The sequence below is a fragment of the Apium graveolens genome, chromosome 3 (assembly GCF_009905375.1).
Source record: "Apium graveolens cultivar Ventura chromosome 3, ASM990537v1, whole genome shotgun sequence".
Classification (NCBI taxonomy): Eukaryota; Viridiplantae; Streptophyta; class Magnoliopsida; order Apiales; family Apiaceae; genus Apium; species Apium graveolens.
Window position 1 is genome coordinate 104,471,717 of NC_133649.1, and position 14,564 is coordinate 104,486,280.

Genomic DNA, 14,564 nt, shown 5'->3' on the forward strand with positions numbered 1-14,564 from the left:
ATAAGGGCTTCCTCAGTTTTCGTTGGCTCAACTTGTGACAGAAAACATGCATGAAGACATTCATTTGCAGTTGCACTTTTAGTCCTCACTCCAGCAATTGGATTACCAATAATTGCTTCTCTGGTGTGACTTCTATCCCACTTTCTGGTGTGAATTTGTTGACTTGAGTTTTCTGTAGTTTTCTTCACCATTTGCATGACTTTCAGAATTTTCTCCTCTTTCTCCCCCTGAGTTTGTGCTATCAAATTCAGGTGTTTGAGATAAGCTTCAATTCTCATGATTTACTTGTTCAGTAGACTCTCCATCAACTCTGTGATTTGTGTTGACTTCAGCTTCATCATCAGAATCACTATCAATGTTAAGTTTTCATAAAGGTATTCCAAGCCTGGACATTTGTCATCATCAAAAGTAACATCAGTGCTTTCAATGATCTTCTTTTATTCAATCACATAGACTTTATATGCAGTTCTTTCCAATGAATATCCCGGAAAAATTGCCTCAAAGACTTTGGAGTCAAATTTTCCCACATATTCAGAGTTGTCTTTCAATACATAGCACTTGCTTCCAAACACATGAAGATGCTTTCCAGTAGGCTTTCTTTTAGACAAGATTGAGTAGGGCGACTTTCCAAGATTCTTGTTAATGAGATATCTGTTTTGAGTATAACATGCAGTGTTCACAACTTCTTTCCAAAAACTAGTTGGCAGTTTTACATCTTACATCATTGTTCTAGCAGCCTCTAGTAGTGTTCTATTCTTTCACTCAACTACCCCATTTTGCTGAGGTGTTCTAGCAGTGGAGAACTCTTGAACAATGCCCCTGTCTTTGCAAAATTTTGTCAAGGTTGCATTCCCGAATTCTGTTCCATTATCACTCCTCAATCTTTTCACACAATCTGATTTTCATCCTGTTTCTCAATCTTCTCAATGTGTTCAATTATAATGTGTGGAGTTTCATCTTTAGAGTGCATAAATTGTACCCATGTGTATCTTGAGTAGTCATCCACCATCACAAGTGCATATCTTTTCCTTGATATTGATTGGACATTAACTGGTCCAAATAAATCCACGTGAATAATTTGCATAGGTGCACTTATAAAATTCACAGTTTTACTTTTGTGACTTGATCCTATCATTTTTCCTTTTTGACAAGCATCATAGACTTCATCTTGAGAAAACTTCAGATTACGCATGTCTCTCACTAACTCCTTTTTGACTAGAGTATTGATTGCCTTGAAATTCAAGTGAGACAGCTTCTTATGCCATAGCTTGCTTTGCTCTACAGATGCTTTGATGTAGAAGTAATAAATTTCATCCTCATTTATTGAATCCAAGTCTGTAACAAATAAGCTTCCTTTCGTTGCTCCTTTCAGAGCAACTTCACCAGTTTTCTTGCTGATAAAATTGCATTCTTCTTCGTTAAATAAAACCTTGAAACATTTGTCTGCAAATTGGCTGACACTGAGAAGAATCACTTTAAGACCAGTTACCAGTGCTACATCTTCAATGACAATATTTCCCGAAATCAAATTTCCATATCCCATTGTGAAACTTTTGCTGTTGTCTCCAAAAGTCAGTAATGGGTCAGCCTTCTCCTCAAACTGTGATAGCAGTGCCATATCACCTGTCATATGTCTTGAGTACCCACTATCTATGGTCCATATGACTTTCTTCTTTTTGTCGTGCACACAATGAGTTTAAGTGTGTTTAGCAACCCAAACAGTGTTGGGTACTTTCTTCTTGTTAACCGATTTGATAGAGGTGGAGTTTGATCATTCAAGAAGAATAGAGTTCATTGAATGATGTGCATTATCCTTTTTAGCTGAAGACTCAATATTGATTTCCTTAAGATCAACTCTCAGCTTGTGGCAACTTGTCATTACTTTTATATTGCAAGGTATGCAATCAAACTTGTCACAGAATGAATAGGGATCTTCAGTTTTTGTTTCATTGTATTTACATGCTCCTACTTCTGGCTTACTAACAACCTTTTTGCAAAGATGAGTTAGATGATTAACAGAGCCATATTTTTGACATTGCTTTCTTAGAGCATCTGCAACATAAGCAAAATTGTTGTTCTTTTTTATCCCTATCTTTCTATTTCTATTCTTCTTCTTCTTCTTCTTTCTTGCATCTTCAGTTTTTGTTTTCTTGATAAATGTATTGGAATCTTGGGTGACCATGGGCTTCTTTTCATTTTTGGAAGTTGGAGTTGTTTCTGCATTTTTCTTCTCATTATCTTCATTAGTAATTTCTTGCTTTATGATCAACTCTTCTTTACTAAAATCCACTTCACATGCTTTGAACATAGGTGAACCAACCTTTCTCAGCATAGTTGGGACATCTTCATTTTATGTTAGTTTTCCTTTATCACCTACAACTTTCTTGTTACTATTTAAAGCATCATAATCAAGACCAATAGCTATATTAGCACATGGCTTGTTCTTCTCATGGTACTGACCAACCAACTCAAATGCATTCCTGAATGATTTCAGTTTCACCTCATTCTTTTCAATCTTGTCTCTTAACATAATTTCAATCTCATTGGCACACTTCAGCTTGTTTTTCAGATATTCATTTTCTTCTTGACTGACTCAAGCTCCACAAGCAGTAGATCCATCTTTTGCTTCTCACTCTCAAGCTTCTCATTATCTTTTGTTAACCTACTGACTTCCTCAGTAGCTTCCATTAAGCTAGTGTGTATATGAAACATCTCCACACTCATCTTTTCCACGGTCTCCTTATATTGACTAACATTTAAATCAATAGTGGTTAGAGTTGGTACCTTTGATTTTGAAGTGGATTCTTCTCCATGCTCTAAATCCATAAGTGCATCGTTTCCAACTTCTTCATCCTCATCATCAACATCAGTATCATCCCAACTCTTTCCTTCTGCAATATAAGCTTTTTCAGACTGTTTCTTCAAGAGAACTTCATACTTTGCTTCCAGTTCTAAGTAATCTTTATCCTTCTTCACCTTCTTAGGCTTTATGCATCTAGTAGCAAAGTGACCCAACTCATCACAATTAAAGCACCTTATCTTTGATCTGCCCACATATCCTGTTTTGTAGCCACCTTTGCTAGCTGAATTATACTGAGTTTTTGGTTTCCAATAGTTGCCGTTGGGAGATTGTCCCTTGCCTTTGAAAAACCTTGTCTTCTTGACTCTTATATTGGAGAATTTCATAGCCAAGTAAGCAATGGATTGATCCATTTCATCTAGCTCATCCAATGTATAATATATATTTTCCTCCAGCTCCAATACAACTTGTTTTTGAGGTCCTTTGTTCTTTTGTTCCATAACATGAATAACTGGAGCTTGATCATCTTGTTCATCTTCGCTTTCTTCTCTGTCATTCACAATCAAAGAACTTGAACCATTAACAACATGACCATGGTATGCTTTCAATGACTTTCTTTGCATCATTTCAAGTTCATAAGTTTTCAAGATTCCATATAGAACTTCCAAAGTTATTATGCTTAAATCTCTTCCTTCTCTAATAAGTGATATTTTCAGTTCAAGATGGTCAGGAAGAGTTAGCAGAAACTTTAGGTTAACCTCCCCAGCTTTATAATATTTATCATGTAGCTGCAAGTCATTTATCAATTTATTGAACATTTCAAAAACTTCAGTAATTCCTTCTTTTGGTTTAGCCATAAACCCCTCATACCGAGAAACCAGAATCCTCCTTTGGTTTGACCTAACCTCCTCTGTTCCTTCACATAATATTTTTATTTTCTCCCAGATATGTTTGGCTATGTTGCAGTTGACAATGTTGTTGTACATTAAATTGTCAAGTGACTCTATTAAGATCAACTGCAAGCCACTTTCCAGAGAGACTTTTTCTTTTTCAGTTTCATTATATTCTGAAGGATCTTTTGGAGCATAATGTACTGGAATGACCATGTCTCCATCTGTAGATTCCTCAACTCTTACCATGGGAGTGAAAGACCCATTCTTGAGGATCTGAATGTATAAAGAATTAGCCATCCTAATGAACAACATCATTTTCTTTTTCCATAGTGTGTAATTAGATCTGTCAAAGGTAGGGATGTTGATACTGCTAAGCTTTTGTGTATTCATTCTTCCAGGATCTTTAATCTGTTTGCTTTCAGATTTTGCTCTGATACCACTTGTTGGGTAATGAATATAACACAGGGGGGTAAATATGTTTTGGATAATTTTAATGGCTTTTTGATTTTCTTAAACTAGATGAACAAAGCAGATAAGAAATGTAACAATATTATGTTAACTGATCTAAAGACATTGCACACAATATTTCAAAACTCACTTAATTTTATATAAAAATCAAGCTAGTGTTTTGCTACAAATTTCTGGATTCTTGGTATGTTAAGAAATCGGCTTCTTTCTTGAGAGTTACAAGATTTTTCTAGATCTATTTTTTTACTTCTAAAACAAAGCATCCAGTGTTTACTTTATAGAACAGTAAACACTGGTTTTACACAACATGCAATAACATGTACTAAACCCTACTCTAAGTTAACTAAAACTTTCTATTTCTAGCTTAGCGTATCTTTGCAAATCGTGCATGTCTTTGACTTTACTTTGTTAGTTAATCTTGACCTTTGATCTTGTACTCTTTAAACTGCTTTTGTAGACTTTTCAAATCAGTGTTTGATTTGTTTGTTGATTAATAATCTTGGATATTTAATTGGTCTGCACTTTTTACTTTGAGTTTTACTTCGAGATCTCCAATTTGTTATATAGAGAACTCGACATCTCGATAAGTAAAATGGCTTATCGAGATCTCTCATTACTCTATAGTTATTTTGACTTATCGAAGTCTCTGAGTTCTCTATAAGAGAATTTGGCTTGTCGAGGTCTCTAAATTTCTGCATGTAGAATTGACTTATCGATATCTCCAATATTCATGTCTTCATTTTGACTTGTCGGTATCTCTGAGTTCTCTAGTGCATAAATGACTTGTCGATATCTCATAGATCTCTAAAGATAATTTGACTTATCGATATCTCAGAGAACTCTAGTGATAATTTGACTTATCGATATCTCCAATCTTCATATCTACATTTGTCTTGTCGATAACTTTGAAACTTCTCTATAAGCTTTTCTTGACTTCTCGATAAGTCATTTTGGAGTTCTAGAATGACTTCTCTATAACACTTAAGCTGTGACTTGTAGATTTCTTGACTTAAAATGTTTTTCCAAAAACATATTTATTCAACTCCAAACTTCTTCACACTTTCTCCGAGGCATGATCTTCACGATCTTCTTCAGAGTTTATTCTTAGGCTTGAGACTGTTTACAGAAAAATACTCCAGTCTAATCTGTTTTCATTTTTACAAACTTAAGTGATACAATACAGAATGCAAACTTAGATTATCATACAACTTACTTAGGGCTGTCGATTTGACTTAATCTTGTTATGGCACAGACATGTGTTGTACAACACAGACGTTAGCCGACTGAATATCACTCTCAACACAATCTATATATAGAGAATAAACACTAACACAATGAATGCATATCCCACCCTATCAAGTGTATTTAACTGAAGAAATAAGCTAATATTTGAGTTGTCGCTATAATCTGCAGATTTATAATTTTTTGCAATGACCTTGATTAAACTCCAATATTAATCTTCACAGTCTAGTCAAGATCCTAATAGCCCGAAATCGGATGAAAGAATGGAACGTACCATTGGAAGAGAAGCTACAAAGAAGTTTAAAAAGGCTACAAATGGAGCCATGGATGAAGAGAGCCTGAAACTTCTTAAAATTAATGCATAAAGATGTATTGGTTATTGGTTCTTCAAGAAATGAATCAGTTAACATTAGTTTGTATTTGCTAAAGGAAATGATGCGGTTACAAAATGAGGAGTTACAACTCTTTTTAACAATATCAGTTTACAATTGAATATGAGCTTGTTTATCTCGAATTTGCTGGTGCACTTGTATAAATTTGTGAAGCATATTTGGATGAGTACAATCCAGATTAACACTTGGTATTTCATAATATGTATCAAATTGTTCTTCTTCCGTATGTAATTCCCTTTCATCTTCAATAATCATATTGTGTAAAATTATGCAGGCTATCATAATATACTTGATTGTGCCCACATCCCAAAATCTTGAAGGTCCACGAATCATTACAAATCGAGATTGTTACACTCCAAATGCTCTCTCTACATATTTTCCTGATAGATTCTTATGCATATGCAAAATACTTTATTTTGTTACCTTGAGGCTTGGAACTCGTTTTGACAAATATTAGCCATGAAGGATATATGCCATCAGTCAAATAATATCTCATATTATATTCATGCTCGTTCATAGTATACCTCACTTCAGGTCAACGACCTTCCGTTAAATCTTCAAATATATGAGATCGATCTAATACATTAATAACATTTAATGATCCCGGTAATCTAAAAAAGGAATGTCAAATTCACAAGTCTTTTGAAGCAATTGATTCTATTATAATAATTGGTTCATGAACATGAACCGTGTACATATCTTACCAGCGAGTTGGACAATTTTTCCACTTATAGTGCATACAATCAATTATACCTAACATCCCACGAAAGCCTCGTTGTTAAGTTTCTATCAACAATCTAGCCACATTCTCATCATCTGGTCGTCTCAAATATTCAGCTCCAAAAATCTCAACGATCACTTTAACAAATATTTTTAAACTCTCTATTGTTGTATTCTTACCAATTCGAACATAATCATCAACAATATGACCAGATGTTCCGTATGCAAGCATCCTCGGTACAACTGTTACTTTTTGAAGTGATGATAGTCCCGAACTCCCACAATATCGGTTCGTTGAGTTAAATTATTATAGTGAGTTGTAATTGCTTCTTTATTGCATACAAACAAAGATATACACACTCGAAATTTTCGACGAAACTGTGTTTTTGTGTATGTAGGTATATGATTAAGGTAAACAACACTCATTCAGAATCTTATTTAATTCTTTTCTCCTTCTGTCTGCATGATATCAAGAATCATTTTTGTGGTGTTATCTATTAAGTGTTAATACAAATTTAGTTAAATGTCGTAGTATATAAAAATATTGTTTGTTAATTATATTTTATCATGTTTAAAATCTTATATTAACATCATTAAATATGTCTATATATATGTATTATTTTTACTTATATTTAATTAAGAATTAATTTTTTATTAACAATTCAAAACCCTTTTAAAATATTAATAAAATCAGTTTTTTAAATATAACTAATTATTATTGGTAGCTGCAAACACGGAAACACAATTCCTTAGCAGAATATTTGTTTTATACTGATATAAATAATGGACATAGCTGTAAGTCTAAGCCTGCTAAATTTTGGTCCGTGCTTGAACCCATTTTCCTAACTAGCGGTCCCGCAATATTCATGTATTCAGCTAATCCGAGAGATTTGTGTAAGCTAAATTATTAAAGGATTGTTTCACTTTTTGTACTGGGGAATCTGTAAACGATTCTAGTTATCAAAAGGGTCAAGCATATAACAGATCTTCCCGTACTTTTAAAAATATTTTTCCGTAACAACTGAAATAAATTTAAAAATGAAATGTAAAACTCTCTATAAATTTGTATGTGTGTTCGGGGGATAATAGAATCTTGTAAGAACCGTGTCATCTAATCAGTCAGAGAACTAACTGTTTGCTATTTTGCTGGTTCACACAAAAAAATACACAGTTGTAAAGCACAAACTACAGATCCAATGTCAATAATAAATTGTCAGGTAAATATGATTTTTAATTAATGCAAATATAATATTTATCCCTTTACAAAAAAAAAGCATTTGACGAAGAGAGTACACAATTAAGATATAAACTTTAATAATGTAATATAATCTCCTAAATAAGTAAACAAAGTGTGTTGTTTAGAAGTCCAAATTTATCCAAGTGTAAAATGAAGGAGCATATGTAAAAATGTAAACGAACCATATGGGTGAACATTAGATTCCACTTCATCAACAAAATGGAACATACTTTCTGACTCATCATGCACCCCATCTCCATTTTCCAATGACTCAATTCATATTTATTCTACATTAAAAAAAATAAATAAATTAACATTTCTGCATTACTGTCTAATAGTAAATAACCTAAACACCTATTTTATGCACCACATTTACTAATTAAAAAAAAAGAATAAATCATAATTTGGGAGAAGAAGATTAGCCGAACAACATATCATTCCTTCATTGACTATGTTAACCAACATTGATGTGTTAATATCATAATCATTTTGTTTAATGCATGATTAAGGTGACTCAACTATTTTTCAATTTAATTAAGGCGTAGGTATCACATATAAAACTAGCACTTTTACGATCTCAAATTATGATAATAAACATGGTTAGAACAACTTCAATTATTTTGGTTCACAAATTTTGAAAAATATTCTTACTGCCAAAAAAACGTGGGCACCTCATTTTCAGAAAATAATAGTTAGGGAAACTAACTGAGATTCCTGGAGCATAATCTAAATTATAATCAACCTAATAATGTTCTTAACATTATATTTTAATTCAATGATTAATTAGTTTCAAGATATTTTCTTTAAATATCCCATGTACACCTGTTTTTTTTTAAATTTATAGAAATTTGAAACTGCAATCTAATTCTCAACTATTTTGTAAGAAAAAGTCAGTATAATAAGACAAACAAATTTGCATATTAAACATTTCCAAAAAAGATTTTTTCTCTCATCAGTAATTAGTTGGGCTTTTTTAAAAAAATAACCAAATTCAAATAGATTTTTGTAAAGGACTATTACTTTTTAGTTTTTTTTTTTGCAAATATAATTTTTTTTAATTTTTTTAACTTTTTTTTGCAAAATATGTTTTTCAGCAAATATATACAATTCAACATGATTTTGCAACTCATGCAATTTCAAAAACTTCGATGCATCTAATTGAATTTGGTTGAATATATTTTTATAAAAAAATCCAGAATATAGCAAAATAGCAAATAAAAATTAGGAAAAAAAGTATTTTGCATTATTTGTCTAATCAGTTTAACTCTGAGCTTAAAATAAATGAAATTTGAGTTTTACAGAGAAAAAAGAAAGACAAAAATCTTGACAGACGAAAAAGAAAGACAAAAATCCCACACTCATTCGACTCGGTCCCTAGACATCCGGCCGGTTCACTCAGACCGGATCTACTCTAAAAGCGAGAATGGCAAAGTTGTAATAAACCACAAAAATTACATCACAACTAAAATAACCATAACACCCCTTCAACTCCCTAGGTGATTCCGTCACGTCACAATAGATATTCCTGTTAGAAAGTTGATTCGACGTAATTAAAACAAACACTAAGGGCAAATAAGTCATTACACAGACAACACAAAATACATACAACGTCCCTGTATGTCTGTATACAATGCCGGCTCATTAAACCCCTTTTTATAACAACACACTCTCTCTCTCAATTTCTTGCTTTATTCACCCTCATCTAAATTCTTCATTTTTCTCTCTAAACCTATACATACAACTTCATTGTATCTATACTTACTACATTTATACTCACCAAATTCATTTACACTTCTAGTGAGAGAAACTGTTTGCCGGAATGCCGGTTGATTTCCCGGCGAGATTGTAGAGAGAGAAACTGAGTTACAAGCCCTAATTTAGCTATGGCGGAGATTCTAGAGAGAGAAACTGAGTCACTAAAGCCGTTAGTTGTTAGTAAGAGTCGATCTCAGGCGACGACAAGGCGCGTGACGCCGACGTTTTCCACCGGAATTTCGACTTCTCCGTCGGAAAAGAAGTTACCGAACGGAGATCTATTTATAGGAAGATTCTCGGGAAACGTGCCACACGGATCGGGAAAGTATTTGTGGAAAGACGGGTGTATGTACGAAGGCGAGTGGAAGAGAGGGAAAGCTAGTGGGAAAGGCAAGTTTTCTTGGCCTTCTGGGGCGACGTTTGAGGGAGAGTTTAAGTCGGGTCGGATGGACGGGTTTGGTACTTTTATTGGATCCGATGGGGATACTTATCGTGGTGCTTGGGTTAATGATAGGAAACATGGTTATGGTACTAAAGGTTATAGAAATGGTGATTATTACGAAGGTATGTGGCGAAAGAATTTACAAGATGGGAGAGGGAAGTATGTGTGGAAGAATGGGAATGAGTACGTTGGAGAGTGGAAGAATGGTTTGATTAATGGGAGAGGTGTTTTGATTTGGAGTAATGGGAATAGGTATGATGGGAATTGGGAGAATGGTGTTCCCAAAGGGAGTGGGGTTTTTACGTGGCCCGATGGTGGGTGTTATGTTGGGAGTTGGAATAAGGAGAGTGAGAATACGATGCTTAATGGAACATTTTATCCCGGGAATGGGAATGACGGGAGGAATTGGAAGGAGGATATGTTAAAGTTTAATACTAAGCTGGTTGCGCCTTTGATGTTGGGTGATAAAGTAAGTGATTGTGGTGCGATGATAAGGAAGAGGTCGTCGGTTGATGGGAGAGGGAGCGTGGAGGGCGGGAGAGGTAGTATGGAAAGTGGGAGGGGGTTTCCGAGGATTTGTATTTGGGAGTCGGATGGTGAGGCTGGGGATATTACTTGTGATATTATTGATAATGTGGAGGCAACTATGTTGTATAGAGATGGTAATTTGTTGGGGAGGGATGATATTGGGAAGTTTAGGAGAAATCCTTGTTGTTTTAATAGGGAAGTGAAGAAGCCTGGACAGATGATATCTAAAGGCCATAAACATTATGATTTGATGCTTAATCTTCAACTGGGCATCAGGTAAATTGTTTTGATCTGTTTAATGACTGATTTTTTCATGTATTTATGCATTCATTTTTATTATTTGTGGATTGTATTCGGTCTTATGGAGCAATTCTGATCTATGCAGGCATTCGGTTGGGAAACATTCTTCTTTAGTTAGGGATCTTAAGCCTACTGATTTTGAGCCTAAAGAGAAGTTCTGGACTAGGTTTCCATCAGAAGGCTCGAAGATGACACCTCCTCATTCATCGGCTGAGTTTCGCTGGAAAGATTATTGTCCTGTGGTATTTAGGTAATTTCTTCTTTTAAATGACTCCATCTGGTCCTGTAAGATTATATACTTGTTTTTGACTTTTAGGGTATAGTTTTTTTCTGAGGCTTCTAGGGTATAGTTAGTATGTTGCTAATTGTATTTCTATTTGTGGTGTACAGACATCTAAGAGAGCTGTTTCAAGTTGATCCAGCTGATTATATGCTTGCTATATGTGGAAATGATGCCCTCAGAGAACTCTCATCTCCCGGGAAGAGCGGAAGCTTTTTTTATTTGACACAGGATGATAGATTTATGATCAAAACCGTGAAGAAATCGGAAGTCAAGGTTTGTTAACTTACATCTTTGACTTGTCTTTGTTAATTTATGGAATAGTGGTCATGTCAAGAGGATGACAAGGTCTAGTATTGGAATGGTTTTTCATGTTGGTGTTGCATCCCTCACCGCCCTTTCCAAATTCAGTACATATTTTCCCAAATGAAAAGAATTAATGTTTGGTGTATTGTCCTATCAGGTGTTAATCAAGATGCTTCCAAATTACTACCAACATGTTTGTCGTTATGAGAATTCTCTTGTCACGAAGTTCTTTGGTGTCCACTGCGTCAAACCAGTCGGTGGAGTCAAGGTATGTGATAGATGCCAAATGTCTTGAATATCAGGTTCTGGTTTCTTTTTACAAAGAGATGGTTTATTTCTACTTCCTAACACTTGTTCTTTAAATAAAAATAGACTAGATTCGTTGTCATGGGAAATTTGTTCTGCTCGGAATATCGTATACACAGACGGTTTGATCTAAAAGGATCATCTCACGGCCGAACAACCGATAAACCAGAGGATGAAATTGATGAGACCACGACTCTCAAGGACCTTGACCTAAATTATGTGTTTCGCCTTCAGCAAAACTGGTATCAAGATATGATCAAGTATGTCAGAATATATAATTTGCAATGTGTTAACACTTCTCTGTTTCCTTAAATCTGATTGGAGCTGATTAGTTTTTTTTCCTTTTCATCAGACAAATTGATCGAGATTGCGAGTTTTTAGAAGCGGAGAAAATTATGGATTATAGTCTATTAGTTGGCCTTCACTTTCGTGATGACAATACCGGAGAAAAAATGGGGCTGTCTCCATTTTTGTTACGAACAGGTAATTTACTATCCTGATTTTGTCATGTGTTGCTAAATTTGTTTGAATTGTAACATTTTTATATATATATATATACATGTTTTACCTTTTCAGGAAAGAAAGATTCACATCAGAATGAAAAGTTTATGCGGGGGTGTCGGTTCTTAGAGGCAGAGCTACAAGACATGGATCGTGTTTTAGCTGGGAGGTATGTTCTTGTTTAAGATTTCTCTGGATTGATTGAATCACTTTAGTGAATTTGAGGGTAAATAGAAGCTTTTGAATGTAGTTGATATGTTCATAATTCATATAAATTATGTCTACCTTCACATCTTTGACACCCAATAATAATTTAAATTGAGAAATATGTCAACAATTCAGTATTTAAATCAGCTATAAGTGGCCAATGATTATCCCTCAAATGAATTTATTTTGGTAGTTGAATAATTCAAAGAAGCTTCAGTTGGCAAAATGTTGATATAGTTTAGAAGGCAACAGTTGTTGTAGGGCATATTCCAGAGTCTGGTCCATCCATTGATATTAAAGATGAAACAAGGTTGTTTCAGATATTTTATCTTACATCGTTACTAGTTGTACACTTCCGTTGGGATGTTTTATAAATCAAATAACCTAATCGGTAGCGATAAGATATTACTTGCCATATGAGTAGTTAAGGGTATAAATTAAATTATATTCGTGGTAATTATATATCATCACAATATTTGGTTTATGTTAGAAATTGTAATTTGTTAAATTTTTTCCGTCAATGACACAGTTGAGGCATATATACTGAACATGAATTGGATACTGTTATTATAGGAAACCACTTATCAGATTGGGAGCTAATATGCCTGCAAGGGCAGAACGTTTGGCTCGACGAAGTGATTTTGATCAGTATAATCCTGGTAGCGGTGAAACATACGAAGTGGTTCTGTACTTTGGGATTATTGACATTTTACAGGACTATGATATAAGCAAGAAGCTTGAACATGCGTACAAATCATTGCAAGCTGACCCAACCTCCATCTCAGCTGTGGATCCAAAGTTATATTCTAAGAGGTTTAGAGATTTTGTAGGGAGAATCTTTGTTGAAGATGTGTGATTTGGCTAAACATAAAATTCCAGTCAGCAGATGTCAAGATTCATGTTTTGAATCTAGAATAATCCCATTTCACTTGGAGAGTGGAAAAAAAATTACTAGCTGGTAGCACCAGTCAGAAAACTACACTGGAGTACAATTTTGTTTGGAGCAAAAGATTAAAGCACTGAAAGTGTTTCTGCCTTGGGATTGAACTTGAAATTCTACTACTAGGACTGCTGCTTAATGGCTGAATTTTGTAAATAGCCAAGGGGTTGGAAAAGAGGGGAGCTGGTGGGTGCCATGTACATTTAAAGGGGCAAGTGAAAATTTGGTTATGAGTATTTGTTTTGTTTGTTAAATTCTGTGATAACCATGGAATGTCATGGTTTTTGGAGGGGGGGATAGTTAGAGGGTATTGGGAAATGAGTATATAATTCCCAAAAAAAGAAGATTCAACAATGAGGGATTGTGTTGGAAATAAGAAAGTGTACAGATTATAGAAAAGAAAAAGTTGAGAGTATGAAATTTTTGTGGGACAATTTTCAGAAGTAATTCAATGTGTGCAGCATTGCTGTGTGTGTGTCTCCCTATTATAATAGTAAATATAACATATGCTTCATTCAAACACGTAATATGTAACTGTATAGTACATTGAGATGTATGAGTTTGTGTATGTTGAATAAGAGAGAAAATAGAGGGGTCATATGCTTTATGATGCTTTATCTTTATGGTGTTGTGAAAGAAGGGCATTTGGGGCAGAGAGAGAGAGGACCAGCTGCTTGAGGCCACATGAAAAGCAGAGAAAGCGAGGAGAAAGATGCGCTGGGGTTTCTTGTTTTTGCTCTCTTTGTTTACACACTCACTCCTCACTCCCCCCTTTTACAGTAGTACCATTTTCAATGTTTTACTAGTATTTATTTTTGAATCTACTACTACAATGTAAACCACTTATGAGAGAGACGAAGAGAATCATTTAATGACCACCAATGGTCCCAGAAACATTGTTAATGGCAATGCTCAAATATTGAAGAGTATGATAGCTGTTCTGTAGAGATGTACGTATAGGGAATCGTGTAGAAGATTGGTAGTAGGACTGTGTAGGTCAAAGTCCATTGATAGGGGGTAGGGTAGGGCTAAAGTTTATTGTAGTAATATAGATACAGCAAGTGAAGAGTGGGGTGGGGATGGTGGTGGTGGTGGTCTTCTACTTTGACCTTTGTTTCTCTCTTTTAGGACTTTGTTTGCTTCTGGTAGCTAAGCTCTCCAGAGCTCTTGTCACTGTTACTCTAATTTAGCTCTTTTTACTCTCTGACCGTTTCCGTCCGGGAAATCGAATTTAGTTTGTTGAAAGT

General features: G+C 34.6%; 1 protein-coding gene across 1 annotated transcript; it reads left to right on the plus strand.

Annotated features, from left to right (window-relative positions):
• Positions 1–9,397: 9,397 nt before the first annotated feature.
• Positions 9,398–13,839, plus strand: LOC141712666 (phosphatidylinositol 4-phosphate 5-kinase 1-like). The gene is made up of 8 exons (XM_074515688.1): positions 9,398–10,753; positions 10,863–11,027; positions 11,168–11,333; positions 11,521–11,631; positions 11,736–11,929; positions 12,022–12,152; positions 12,246–12,339; positions 12,951–13,839. Exons 1-8 carry the CDS (start codon positions 9,636–9,638, stop codon positions 13,231–13,233), a joined length of 2,262 nt encoding a protein of 753 aa, XP_074371789.1. The 5' UTR covers positions 9,398–9,635; the 3' UTR covers positions 13,234–13,839.
• Positions 13,840–14,564: the final 725 nt, after the last annotated feature.